This window comes from Sus scrofa, chromosome 6 (genome assembly GCF_054392235.1).
Source record: "Sus scrofa isolate SSC_HxYL_T2T_F1_AM1 chromosome 6, Sscrofa_HxYL_maternal_Yorkshire_Landrace_v2.0, whole genome shotgun sequence".
Taxonomy (NCBI): Eukaryota; Metazoa; Chordata; class Mammalia; order Artiodactyla; family Suidae; genus Sus; species Sus scrofa.
The window spans coordinates 60,582,671-60,598,199 of record NC_139388.1 but is presented as its reverse complement, the minus strand read 5'-3'; the positions used below and the strand labels follow the sequence as shown (position 1 = coordinate 60,598,199).

At 40.2% G+C, this 15,529-nt stretch overlaps 1 protein-coding gene across 1 annotated transcript; it reads right to left on the bottom strand.

Moving 5' to 3' along the window:
- Window positions 1–8,995: 8,995 nt before the first annotated feature.
- LOC110261301 (vomeronasal type-1 receptor 4-like) lies at window positions 8,996–9,937 on the bottom strand. The gene has a single exon (XM_021097280.1). It carries the CDS (start codon window positions 9,935–9,937, stop codon window positions 8,996–8,998), a length of 942 nt encoding a protein of 313 aa, XP_020952939.1.
- Between the last annotated feature and the right edge of the window lie 5,592 nt (window positions 9,938–15,529).

Below are 15,529 nucleotides of genomic sequence, written 5' to 3'. Positions count from 1 at the left end.
AACGCCAACATCTAGTATCCAGGAAGTGACTATATGTAGAATAGCACCTTGAAGGAAGTGATGATTTAACATGTGGCCCATTAAGGTGGGCCCTGTGCCATTCTGACTCATATCATTATTAATAAACTTGGAGATACAGAGAGATGTCATACCTACATGCACAAACAAGCAACACTGTGTGAGGACACAGGGACACACAGCTACTCTAAGATAAGGAGGAGGCTTCACTTCACAGGAAAGCATGGAAAGGGAGAACCCTTTAACGTATGGCATTCTACCCCGCAGGCTCATCCTTTGGAAGAGAAGAAGAGATGAAAAAATTCTCAGACAAGCAAAAACTCAATGTGTTTATCAATACTAATACTAAAGCTACTCTAAAAGAGATGTTGAAGGGTCTCCTCTAAGGGGAGAAGAAGTAAGAATCTACAGGAAAGGGAACATCTCATTCAGAAAGGACAATACATAGGAAGGACTGAGGATCAACCACTTAAACATGCCCATATATACATCAAAAGACAAAACATTGTAAAACCAAATGTAACTAGAGTAAACAGGTAAGGGAGAGGCATGAAGATGCAAAATATGACATCAAGACCACAAAATGTTGGGGATTGAAAAAAAGCATTGGATATTTAGAATGTGTTTCAGATTCAATGACTACCAGTTTAAATCAAGGGGGTATAACATAAACCCGGTGGTAACCACAAGTCAAAAACCTACAACAGGAGTTCCTGTCATGGCTCAGTGGTTCACAAAACCGACAGGTATCCATGAGGACAAGGGATTGATCCCTGGGCTCACTCAGTGGGTTAAGGATCTGGTGTTGCCATGATCTGTGGTGTAGGTCCCAGATGCGGCTCAGATCCCTGTTGCTGTGGCCATGGCAAAGGCTGACAGATACATCTCTCATTTGACCCCTAGCCAGGGAACCTCCACATGGTGCAGGTGCAGTCCTAAAAAGACAATTAAAAAAAACAAACCTACAACAGACCTATAAGAAACAAGAAGAGAGAAACACAAGCATAGAATTATTTTTGTTTCTTTCCAATCACTTATATGAGCACATTCCTAGGGTTTTTTTTTTCTTTTAAAAAAATCATTAGAATATAGTTGACTTACACTGATGTATTGTTTCAGGTGTACAGCAAAGTGCATCAGTCTTATATAAAAATATATCCCTTTTTTCCATATACGCTATTACAAACTATTGAATAGATGTTCCTATGCTATATAGTAGGTTCTCATTAATCACCTATTTTTTATTGTAATCAATTGTTATTTCCCCAATACATTTTTTCTTTCTTTCTTTTTTTTTTTTTGCTGTCTTCCTTCATTTTTTCCAATTGTTATTTCCCAATACAATTTATTTCCTACTGTACAGCATGGTGAAAGAGTTACACACACATTTATACATTCATATATTTATACATTCATATATATATATATATATATATATAATGATTTTTTTTCCGTTTTACCTGGTTTACACTGTTCTGTCAGTTTTCCGCTGTACAGCATGGTGAACCAGTTACACATACATTCTTTTTTCTCACATTATCATGCTCCATCATAAGTGACCAGACAGAGTTCCCAGTGCTACACAGCAGGATCTCATTGCTTATCCATTCAAATGGCAATAATCTGCATCTATTAACCCCAAGCACCCCATCCATCCCACTCCCTCCCCCTCCCCCTTGGCAACCAAGGGTCTCTTCTCCAAGTCCATGGTTTTCTTTTCTGTGAAAGGTTCATTTGTGCCACATACTAGATTCCAGATAAAAGTGATATCATATGGGATTTGTCTTTCTCCTTCTGACTTACTTCACTCAGTATGAGACTCTCTAGTTGCATCCATGCTGCTGCAAATGGCATTATTTTGTTCTTTCGTATGGCTGAGTAGTATTCCATTGGGTATATACACCACATCTTCCTAATCCAATCATCTGTGATTATTAGAGAAATGCAAATCAAAACCGCCATGAGACACCACCCCAAACCATTCAGAATGGCCATCATTAAGAAGTCCGCAAATAACAAATGCTGGAAGGGGTGTGGAGAAAAGGGAACCCTCCTGCACAGTTGGTGGGAGTGTAATCTGGTACAATCACTATGGAGAACAGTATGGAGGTGCCTTAGAAATCTATGCATAGAACTACCAGATGACCCAGCAATCCCACTCTTGGGCATATATCTAGACAAAATTTTCGTTAAGAAAGACACATGCACCCGCATATTCCTTGCAGCACTATTCACAATAGCCAAGACATGGAAACAACCCAAATGTTCATTGACAAGCATGCGGTTAAAGATGATCATCAGACCAAAAAGGTAGAAACCAAAAGTTAAACACAGAAGATCTACAAACACAAACAGAAACAAGTAATGAAATGGCAATAAGTACATAAGTATCAATAACAATTCTAAATTTTAATGAACTGAATGTGGTGCCCTATTGGGGTGGAAATAGTCCATTCAATACTTTGCCTGCAAGAGACCCACTTCAGAGCTAAAGATATACAAAGACTGAAGTGAAATGATGGAAAAAGACATTTTATGTACGTGGTAACAAGAAGAAATCAGGAGATAGCTATACTTATTTCAGAAAAAATAGAGAATAAAACAAAGGCTAGAGAGAAAGACAAAGAAGGGCATTAGGTAATGATAAAGGCATCAATACAAGAAGAGGATAGTAGTCATTAACTGTGGGTGGAAAAAAGCAGGGCCATAGACCTTGAGCTTGAATGCATGGTTATGGAAGACCATGACTCCCTCTTGGAATGCCAAGAAGGATGCACCAGGATAGGATATACTGCACTTTGCAAACATAAAACAAGGGACTAGTACAATCTCTTTGCTCTTCTGCAAGTAGCTGCATTATATCCTAGATAAATGCTCCTATGACTCTGTGCTAGTGGTTTTCTCATCAGGGGATAGCCTTGAAGCTGCCTGTGCTTGTTTAGCAAATTGTGTCTATTATCTTTTGGAAATGTCTGCTTCCCACACGTCTGCATGTAGCCTTTGTTCACGATCCTAAAAAAGACCCTGAGTTTGCTTGGGCTTTGCTTTTCACAGCATTAGCCATCTCTGTGTTTTTCTTAAGCTAATCTTCAGGGACAGCCTAAGTTCTGATGGTCACAGACAATGACAATTAATATTTGCACCCAGTATAGAAGCACCTTAATATATATGGCAAATACAAACAGACATAAAGGGAGAAATTGACAATAGTAAAATAAGAGTAAGAGAGTTTATTTTATTTTATTTTATTTTAGCTTTTTGCCTTTTCTAGGGCCGCTTCTGTGGGGTATGGAGATTCCCAGGCTAGGGGTCTAATAGGAGCTATTGCTGCCGGCCTACACCAGAGCTACGGCAACATGGGATCTGAGCTGCATCTGCTAACGACACCACAGCTCAGAGAAACACCAGTTCCTTAACCCACTGAGCAAGGCCAGGGATAAAACCCACAACCCTATGGTTCCTAGTTGGATTCATTAACCACTGAGCCACGATGGGAACTCCAAGAGTAGGAGACGTTAACATCGCAGTTATATCAACAGACAGATCATCCAGACAGAAAATCAATACGCCAACTGTGATCATAACTGACACAATAGACCATTTGGGCTTAAAAGATATCTAGAGGGACATTACATCAAAAAGCAGAACACACACTGTTCTCAAGCGCACATGGAACATTCTCCATGACAGATCCTATGGTAGGCCACAAAACAAGTCTCAACAAGTTAAAGAACAGAAATAATATCAACCTTTTTTTTTTTCCTGACCACAAGGCCATGAAACTGGAAATCAATTACAGAAAGAAAAATGGAAAAGCAAAAACCATGTGGAGACTAAGCAACATACTACTAAAAAACCAGAGTCAATAAACAAACCAATGAGTAAATAACTGGAGTCAATGGAAAATTACCAAAAAAAAAAAAAAACAACTTTCCAAACTCAATATCCCAAGAGGGACAGTCTAAGAGGGAAGTTCATAGCAATACAAGCCTATGTCAAAATCCAAGGGAAAAAATCAAGAAAACAACATAAATTACCACCAAAAGGAATCAGGAATGGAAGAATGGAAGAATGAAAAACATGCAGAGTCAGCAGATGAAAGGAAATGAAAAACATCAGGTAGAAAGAATAGGGAGTACCCATTGTGGCCCAGCAGTAACAAACCTTACTAGTACCCAGGAGAATGCAAGTTCAATCTCTGGCCCCACTCAGTGGGGTAAGGATCAGGCATTGCCATGAACTGTGGTGTATGTCACAGATATGGCACATATCTGGCATTGCTCTGGCTGTGGCACTGACCAGGAGCTACAGCTCTGACTCGACCCCTAGCCTGGGAACTTCCATATGCTGCATGTGTGGCCCTAACATGGGAGGGAGGGGAAGACAGAGGGGTGGATGGATGGATGGATGGAAGGAAGGAAGGAAGGAAGGAATAGACAACAAAAACAACAATTGAAAACATCAGTGAAATCAAAATCTGCCTTTGGAAAAGACAGGCAAAATTGATAAGCCAGTAGCCAAGCTCAGTGAGAACAAAAAAGGACACAAATAAACAACAGAAGAAATGAAAGAGGAGACATGCAGGAGGAGATATTACAGGGATACAAAAAAAATCCTAAGACAACACCATGAACAACTATATGTCAACAAAGTGCATAACCCAGAAGAAATACATACACCACTAAAAACACCCAATCTTCTAAGGCTCTTTCACGAAAAAAGAGAAAGGCTGAACACACTAATATCGAGTAGTGAAATCAAATTAGTCACCAAAAACTCCCAGCAAACCCGTCCAGCACTGGATGGCTTCACAGGGGATTCTACCAATCCTATGGAGAAGTAGTAATACCAACCCTCCTCAAGTGGTTCTAAATACGTGAGGAGACATAACTCCACATCCATTCGACAAGGCTTCCATCACCCTGCTGTCAAAACCAGGAAAAAACCCTACCATGAAAGGAAATGACAGACACATAGCTCAGCTACAGAGGAAAAACCCTCAGCAAAATGGTAGCAACCAGAATTCAACAACCTCTAAGAAGTATCATAGACAATTATCAGGTGGAATTTTTCCAGAGGTGTGAGAATGGTTTGAAAATCAAAAAAGGAATGATCCACACAAAATGGGTAGGAAGCCTACACAAATACATTTTCCAAAGAAGACATACAGATGGCACATAAAAAGATGCTCAACTCTGCTATTCATCAGAGAAGTGCAAATCAAAACCAACATGATACATCACCTGACAGCTCTCAGAATGTCTATCAGCAAAAAGAACACAAATAAAAGATGCTGGCCAGGATGTAGAGAACAGAGAATCCTAGCACACTATTGATGGAACTGTGAATCGGTACAGCCACTGTGGAAAACATTACAGATGTTCTTCAAAGAACTAAAAATAGAACTATAATATGATGCAGCAATTCCACTCCTGGGCATATATTTGAAGAAAACAAAAACACTAAATCAGGGAGTTCCCATCGTGGCGCAGTGGTTAACAAATCCGACTAGGAACCATGAGGTTGCGGGTTCGGTCCCTGCCCTTGCTCAGTGGGTTAACGATCCAGCGTTGCTGTGAGCTGTGGTGTAGGTTGCAGACGCGGCTCGGATCCTGCGTTGCTGTGGCTCTGGCGTAGGCCGGTGGCTACGACTCCGATTCAGCCCCTAGCCTGGGAACCTCCATATGCCGTGGGAGCGGCCCAAGAAATAGCAACAACAACAACAACAAATGACAAAAGACAAAAAAAAAACAACAAAAAAAAACCCCACTAAATCAGGAGATATTTGCAGCACAATGTGCAGATGAGCATTATTTCAAACAGCTGATGCATGCAAGCAACCTATGTGTCCATCAACAGACAAACGGATAAAGATGGGATACACACACACACACACACACACACACACACACACACACACACACACACACACACACAATGGAACACTACTCAGCCATAAAAGAATGACATTTTGCCATTTTCAGCAACCTGGATAGACTCTGAGGAGAGTCTTAGTGAAATAAGAAAGAGGAAGAAATATTGTGTGTTATCACTTATATGTGGAATCTAAAAAATAAAGCAGGTGGATGAATATAACTAACAGAATCAGACTCACAGACACACAGGAGAAACCAGAGGTTACCAGTGGGTAGAGAAAGGGAGGTGGTGTGACCTAGGGTAAGGATTCAGAACCAGAAACTACTCTGCATAAAATAAATAAGCTACTGGGACACATTTTACAGCACAGGAAATAGAGCCGGTATTTTATAATAACTTTATTTTTTTATGGCCATATACACAGCTGGAAGGTCCCAGATTAGGGACGGAACACAAGCCACAGCTGTGACCTACACTGCAGCTGCAGCGAGGCTGGATGCTTTAGCCCACTGCACCAGGCCAGGGATTGAACCTGCGTGTTCACAGTGACCTGAACCATTACAACTGGATTCTTAACCCACTGGGCCACAGCAGGACCTACCTATAATAACATTAAATCAAGTATAATCTTTACAAATATTGGATAGCTGTTTTACAATCATAGTTAAGGTTATATTGTAAATTAACTACATTTAATATAATTTAATTTACAAAGATAATTATATTGTGTGGGAGAGGTGACAAATACAGCAAAAGAGCTATACATTACAATATATAATTGCAACATGAACATACTCATTTTAAATTTTCAAATATTACATGTCAAATATATTCTAATTATACCATCAGCTGAACCATAATTTTGTTTTTTGCTCCTTTTGTAGCACTTCACTTCAACCTGATCGTCTCTACATAAAAATATTTAAGCACCCAAATCTCCCTGCAATACATCCTATTTCCAATAAATCTTTGTTCTCTGTAAAGCTCTATAAACTCATAACTGGCTCTCAAAGGCTCTACTGACTGAGAATGATTTGACTTCTGACTCCACACCACAGTGTGGTTGACTGTGAGGACACGCATCTCTTCGGCTTCATCAATGACTATTGCACAGGCTGATCCATGTTCATGCATAACTTTAGGTCCAAACCTAGGTCATTTCTGGGAAAAACTGCTTTGGATTGAAGGCTACACATATGAACATTTCCTAATTCACAGAGAGCTTCTATCACTATTCTAGAAATTCTTTTTTTTATTATTCAAATGAATTTATCACATCTGCAGTTGTATAAAGATCATCAAAATCAAGTTTCACAGGATTTCCATCCCACAACCCAAGCACATCCCCCACCCCCCAAACTGTCTCCTCCAGAGACCATAAGGTTTTCAATGTCTGTGAGTCAGCATCTCTTCTGCAAAGAAGTTCGGTCTGTCCTTTTTCAGATTCCACATGTCAGTGAAAGCATTTGATGTTGGTATCTCATTGTCTGGCTGACTTCACTTAGCATGATAATTTCTAGGTCCATCCATGTTGCTAAAAATGCCAGTATTTCGTTCTTTTTAATGGCTGAGTAATATTCCTTTGTGTATATGTACCACATCTTCTTGATCCACGCCTCTGTCAATGGACATTTAGGTTGTTTCCATGTCTTGGCTATTGCAAATAGTGCTGCAGTGAACATCGGAGTACATGTGTCTCTGCCAGTGATGGTTTTCCCTGGATAGATGCCCAGGAGTAGGATTGCTGGATCCCATGGTAGTTCGATGTTTAGTTTTCTGAGGAATCTCCATACTGCTTTCCACAGTGGTTGCACCAATTTACAATCCCACCAACCGTGTCATAGGGTTCCTTTTTCTCCACACCCTCTCCAGCACTTCTTGTTTGTAGACTTGGATGATGGCCATTCTGGCTGGTGTAAGGGGGTACCTCATCGTGGTTTTGATTTGCATTTCTCTAAGAATGAGTGATGTTGAACATCTTGTCATGTGTTTCGTGGCCATCTGTATGTCTTCTTTGGAGAACTGTCTGTTTAGATCTTCTGCCCATTTTTTGATGGGGTTGTTTTTTTTTGGTATGGAGCTACAGAAGGTGTTTATAAATTTTGGAGATTAATCCCTTGTCAGTTGACTCACTTGCAAAGACTTTCTCCCATTCTGTGGGTTGTCTTTTTGTTTTGATTAGGGTTTCCTTTGCTGTGAAGAAACTTTGAGGTTTGAGTAAGGTCCCATTTGTTTATTTTTGTTTTTATTGTCAATACTCTGAGAGGTGGATCTGAGAAGATGTTGCTGTCGTTTATGTCAGAGAGTGTTGGGCCTATGTTTTCCTCTAAGAGTTTTATAGTGTCTGGTCTTATATCTAGGTCTTTAATCCATTTGGAGGTTATTTTTGTGTATGGTGTTAGGGAGTGTTCTCATTTCGTTCTTTTCCATGTGGCTGTCCAGTTTTCCCAGCACCACTTATTGAACAAGCGGTCCTTTCTCCATTGTATATTCTCACCTCCTTTGTCATAGATGAGTTGGCTGTAGGTGCGTGGTTGAATTCTGGGCTTTCTATCCTGTTCCACTGATCTATATTTCTGTCTTTGTGCCAGGACCATATGGTTTTGATGACCATTGCTTTGTAGTATAGTCTGAAGTCCGGGAGCCTGATTCCTGTAGCTCCATCTTTCTTTTTCAGGATGTCTTTGGCTATTCTGGGTCTGTTGTGCTTCCAAACAAACTTTAAAATATTTGGCTCGAGTTCTGTGAAAAATCTCCTTGGTAAGTGGATAGGGATTGCACTGAATCTGTATATTGCCTTAGGGAGTACAGTCATTCAGAATGTATGTGTAACTGGGTCACCATGCTGTACAGTAGAAAAAATATATATATATAAAGAAAAAAAAGAAAAAAATTCTGAACTAGAAACACTTCAGTTCTGTAATTCCTTACAAGATAACTATATGCCATGACAATATGAATATAATTATTTATTTTGGAAAAATATTCAGTATGTCCTGTTTTCTTTCTTTGAAAGTCAAATTTCTGTTGGGACTCAGAGATGAATGAACAAGTGAATGAATAACTGGAAACTGTGTAGTACTCTGGAAAGACATACAATTTACATAGTTCTCATCATAGCAGGGGAATGTGCATTCCTTATCCAGGCAAAGTAGAGCCTGTGTACAGTGGAGTCACGGCTCATGAGCAGAAAGGGGCTGACAGCTGGGAACCACGCAGCCATGATTATACCCATGTACACAAGTAACAGGCTGGGATGTTCAACAAGGGACAAAGTAACTTGAAAGGTGAAGGAAAGAGTGTAAAAATAGACAAAGCTGCTCACCAGGAGAAGGATGGTTTTGGTAGCTCTGGACTCAGGCAAGGATCTAGGGGAGGCATTGTTCCTACGAATGTGTTGGACCTGCTGATTATGTCTGTACAGGAGGAAAACCATGGAGCCACTGTTCCAGAGCATGAGCCCCAAACATAAAATATCAGGGAATATCAGCACCAGTGCAAATAATATCTTTCCAGCTTTGTGATGAATAGTAGAAGAACAGTATCCAAAATCCTGTCTTTTTGTGATGTTTTTGTCATTCAATTTCCCATACATATGTACAGGATAAATGATGTTGACCAGCATTTGGAGCATCCAACACAGGCACATCGAGGGAACAATGTACTTGGGAGCTTTTACTTTAAGCTCTGCCCACCTGGAGTTCTGGGGGCTGATCATGATCACCTGAAAGACACTCAAGAGGCAGATGCTCCCCATGGACACTCCCCTCCCCACTCGGTGAAGAAAGAAAATAAGTTTGCATCCAAAATCACTGGGGGAATGTTCCCACCCAAGCGCTGCTATGGTCTGGGGGACTCCTTTAGAGAGAAGGGTCAAGACGTTGGCCACAGTCAAGTGCTGAAGAATCACATCTGTGGACCGTAACCTGTACCTAGTGAAGTAAAGGATGATATAATGGCAAAGAAGGGAGAAATTCCCCAGGATTCCAACCACGGTCTGCATCACAATGATCACATCTACTGTTACATCCACGCTGGCCATCTCCCTGTTCACAGCCACTAATATTTGTCTTGTGAGTTAGATGGTCCTGGGTGGGAATATGAAGCAGGTGCTGCATGTGTGTTATCAGCTGAATCCTCCAGTGTCCACCAACCATTAATTCCCACTTAGAAAATTTACATCATGTTTTTCAGTAGTAGCAGCCTTAAAAATATGAATGTATGACTTTAAGGGGATTACACATAAAATTACTAGTTGAAGACACTCAGTGTGGACACTTCACTCCTCACAAATCCATGAGCCAGGGACACCTGTAACTTTAATTCTAGAGGTAAGGGTAACACAGACAGGTTAGGTATCTTTTGACATGTGCTGTGTAGGGCAGAGTGAGGACTTCAAACTCTCTGCAAGACAGTGGGCTGTTAAACACAGAGTACTGACCCACAAGGCTCTGCCCCAAAGCTAGTTAGATGTCCTCAAATTATGATCCAGATCTATAGCTAGTCTTGATTTCACAATGTGACATATGGTTTTACACTGGTGGTATTTTATATTGTCATTATAACAATATTCCACTTATTTGTAAAGCTTTATTCTACAGAGCGCTATCAACTAGGAACCAGGTTTAGATATCTTAACGCATGTACATGCCCTGCTGACAGGCAAACACGTCAGGAACCTGCACCATGACAAGTTCAGGTAATAAGGAGAACGGCTCATAGTTAGGAGGGAAACAGAAGACGCATTTGACTTTATGTCAGAAAAGCAGGTATAGGGAATTCCCAGTGTGGGATCCTGATTAGGATCCTTGAGAATGCGGGTTCCATCTCTGGCCTTGCTTGGTGGCTTGGATATCTGGCATTGCCATGAGCTGTGGTATAGGTCACAGACACGGCTCAGATCTGGCATTGCTGTGGCTGTGGCATAGGTCAGCATCTGTGGCTCTGATTTGACTGCTAGCCTGAGAAATTCCACGTGCCACAGGAGCAGCCCCACAAACACCAAAAAAAAAAAAAAAAAAAAAAAAGCAGCAAGTATAATTACACCGCTTACAGGAATATAGAGTGAGTGTGTGTTATTCTATAACTTTGGAGCATAAAACACTAAGGCATGATAAAATAGTGTGTAAGGAAAACATCAATCATTATTGTTTTCAAACTTGTGAACTTTGGGAAAGATATGGACATACAAGACTTTTAAGCAAAGCAGCATCTGCAAGGCATACATTTATTTTTGTGTTGTATAAATTGAAAGACTAGATTTGGGGATGGATAGTAGTATGTTTACTAAATGCATAGAAAGAACATGACACAAGACTGAAAGCTGCTGCCTGTAACTCATGATTATCATGTCAGCTGCTCCTTAAATTTAAGAGTGACAATAATCTCACCATAGGCAACACACTACAGAGGAGTTCACTGGAGACACAATTAGTGTCTCTGATCATTGCAACAGATCGTCAGAGTTAGAGAAAACCTTCCTCTTCAAGCCACTTCCATTTAGATACACTTTGTGCCCAGGGCAAGATCATTTCGGCAGCAGCATCACATTCTTTATTGCAAACCTAGAGTCATTCCTGGTGCACCTCTCGACATCCGGAACACCGAGTCTATGATTCCTATAAGTCGGACACAACAGCAGATTGATTTTACAACTACGTTTTTAAGCACCAAAAAAATCAAGTCTTTTATCACTTGGGTTCAGCCACAAAAAAATCATGGTTGGTGAGGACCACATTGAAATGCATGAGGAGCCGTCAGGGCCTGCTATTGGGTCTAAGACACCACTTCTTTTTACTAGCTCAGGTAGTGCCTCCGAGGAATCCTACCTTCTGGCACTGAACTGGATCCGGTTACTCTACAGAAGATTGTCTTTTAATTTAATCACTTACCCAGATGCCTCATCTGCCTTTCCCTTACAGACTCGCTGCTCAGAGTGAAATAGAAAATTCTTACCTGCCTCCTTCCTGCTGACACAACACATGGCTCGGTGTGATGGTCTTTAGAGCCAGTACCTGTTTAGAAGGGAGGCAGCGGGAGCCTGATATATGGGTTGGTGACTCTGTGTCCTGTCCTCCCCTCCCCTCGGAACCGCAATTATCATTTCATCTGTGGCAGCAATGGGAGTACAGTCTTGGGACCCAGGAACATTTCTGAAAACTTTTCTCTCAGCTATTAATTGCAAAAACAATTACAAGTTTCTAGTTAACCTGTCCCCCCCCCCAAGAGATAACTGCAGTGTTTTTGAGAAGCATTTTCTCTCCTGTGATCCCTGGGGCAGACAGGGACTCCTGGAGGAGAGGAGGAAATGTTGACATCACTCCCATAAAGACTGGCATCAAGTCTGTGTGTCCCTCTGGATGCTTCTCTTGCCTCAGAGGTCTCTTTATCCTAATACTAGGACTTTCCTGATCTTCAGACACTGGTACTGAACCATCAGGTCAAGTATTGGTAGAGAAATGGAGTAAGACAAACTACCTGGGGAGAATGTTCAAACAAAGAGATTCAAGGACAAGGAGGAAGAGGATACAGCACACATTACAGACAAGCTCGGCACACATCAAAGCCAAGTGAGTTGGAATAATCTGCATTCTTCAATGCCAATTAATATGGATATTGGAGGAAACTATAGTTTACCATTACTGACCACCATTAGAGATGAAGTATTAGACACAAAACAAACACGTAGAAAAAGGAGAGAAGATTAGAAAAGTGTCTCAGAAATAATCACCTATGTCTGATGACTCAGGAGACAGATCCCACCATTCTCCTAGTGTCTAATGGGCCACTGCTCAAGTACTTATCCAATTGGAACAAAGAGTCCACATGGTGCTCTTTATCAATGATTAATCAATTAACTTGTTCTTTTATAGCATGAGTATTTCATGCTTTATAATTAAGATGGACTGGGAACTTGGGGTTAATACATGCAAACCATTGCCTTCAGAATGGATTAGCAATGAGATCCTGCTATATAGGCCAGGGAACTATATCTAGTCACTTAGGATGGAGCATGATAATATGAGAAAAAAGAATGCATACATGTATGTGTGACAGTGTCACTTTGCTGTATACTAGAAAATTGACAGAACACTATAAACCAGCTAGAATGGAAAAAATAAAAATCATTATAAAAAAGAATCATAAATTAGGAGTTAAAAGTAATCTTTTGGATACTGCAGAAATACAAAAAAAAAAAAAAAAAACCCTAAGAGTATACTACAAACAACTATGTGCCAACAAATTTGACAACCTCGAAGAAATGGACAACTTTCTAGAGACATACAGCCCACCAAAACAGAATCAAGAAGAAATACATCAGTTGAACAGAATGATCACTAGATATGAAATTCAATATCTAATAAAAACACTCCCGACAAACAAAAATCCAGGACCAGATGGCTTCACAGGTGGATTCTACCAAAATTATAATGAACATACACACCCATTCTTCTTCAAATTTTCCAAAATTGTGAAGAAGAAGGAACACACCCAAAGACATTCCATGGAGCCTACATCACCCAGCATAACGCTCCCAGGCTTCAGGTAATATTACAAGTGACGACAATCAAGACAGGATGGTACTGCTACCAAAACAGACATACAAACCAATGGAACAGAATAGAGAACCCAGAAATAAACCCAAACAGCTATGGTCAATTCATCTTCCACAAAGAAGGCGAGAATATAAAATTGGAAAATACAGCCTTTTCAGCAAGTGGTGCTGGGAAAACTGGACATGTTGCATGTCAATAAATGAAACTAGAACACACCCTCATACCATGCATGAAAATAAATTCAAAATGGCTTAAAGACTGAAACATAAGATAAGACGCCATATAGCCCCTAGGAGAGAACATAGGGAAAACATTCCCCAACATCAACCACACACATTTTTTCTTAGGTCAGTCTCTCAAGACAATAGAAATAGAAATAGAAATAAATGAATGGGGCCTAATCAAACTCACAAGATTTTGCACAGCAAAGGAAAATATTTTTTAAAAATACAACCTGCATAATGGAGAAGATCATTTCAAATGATCCAACTGACAAGGGCTTAATCTCTAAAATATACAAACAACATATACGACTCAACAGCAAAAGCTAACAACCCAAATGGAAAATGGGCAAAAGACCTGAATAGATATTCCTCCAAAGAAGATATGCAGATGACCAACAGGCACATGGAAAATTACTCAACATCACTATTAGAGAAATGCAAATCAAAACTCATGCCAGTCAGAATGGCCATCATTAACAAGTTAACAAATAACAAATTCTGGAGAGGGTGTGGAGAAAAGGGAACCCTCCTGCACTTTTGGTGGGAATGTAAACGGGTACAACCACTGTGGAAAACAGTATGGAGATACCTCAGAAAATGAAATATAAAACTACCATATGACCTAGCAATCCAACTCCTGAGCATATATCTGGACAAAACTGCCACTAAAAAAGGTACACGCACCCCCATGTTCATTGCAGTATTTTTCACAATAGCCAAGACATGAAAACAACCTACATGTCCATCAACAGATGCACAGATTAGGAAGATGTGGTATATAGACACTATATACCGAGTAGTAATGGAATACTACTCAACCATAAAAAAGAACAAAATAATGCCATTTGCAGCAACATGGATTCAGCTAGAGACTCTCACACTAAGTGAAGTAAGTCAGAAATAGAAAGACAAATACCATATGATATCACTTATACCTGGAATCTAATATAGGGCACAAATGAACCTATCTACAGAAAAGAAACCAACTCATGGACATAGAGAATGGACTTGTGGTTGCCAAGGGGGAGGGGGAGAGAGAGGGGGAGGAACTAGGATTTGAGGGTTCATAGATGCAAAATATTATACTTGGAGTGGATAAGCAATGTGATCCTGCTGTATGACACAGGGAAATATATTTAGTCACTCATGATGGAACATGATGGAGGGTAACATGAGAAAAAGAATATATATGTATGTGTTTGACTGGGTCACTTTGCTGTACAGAAGAAATTGACAGAACATTGTAAACCAAATATAATAATTTAAAAAATAAACAATTAATCTTTTGATTTTTCCTGCAAACAAATCCACATGTCATGCAGGTTCATGATGTAATCACTGCCAACTTTTAAGTCAGGGGTTGGAGCCACTCAAGTGGGTACTGGTATCTGCACACAAATGGTAAATCATTCAACACCTCAGGGCAGAAGCAAACACACATGTGCATCATACTCACATACACACAGGGACATGCTTATCATATACATAACTCACATGGTCACACATTTACAGTGGTAAACTCATAAACATTTCTGGTGATAATTTTGTTAATAGAATAACAACTGCAAAATATTTGTCACTGCAAAAAACAACTTGTGAAGTAGGCAGATTTCCATTTCCTGGTGTTACTGTCATGCCTACGTCAATGACAGGACAAAATGGACTGTGAAGTTGAATGCAGGTTACTGACCATAGCTGACTATGTTGTGGACTGAAAGCCAGCTTCCCTCCAAATTCACATCTTGAAATCCTAAGCCCTAAGGGGATGTTGTTAGGAGGTGGGACTTGGGAGGGGATCACGTCATGGTGATTAGGTCTGACCATCCCTCAGGATGGGATCACTGCTCTGATGCC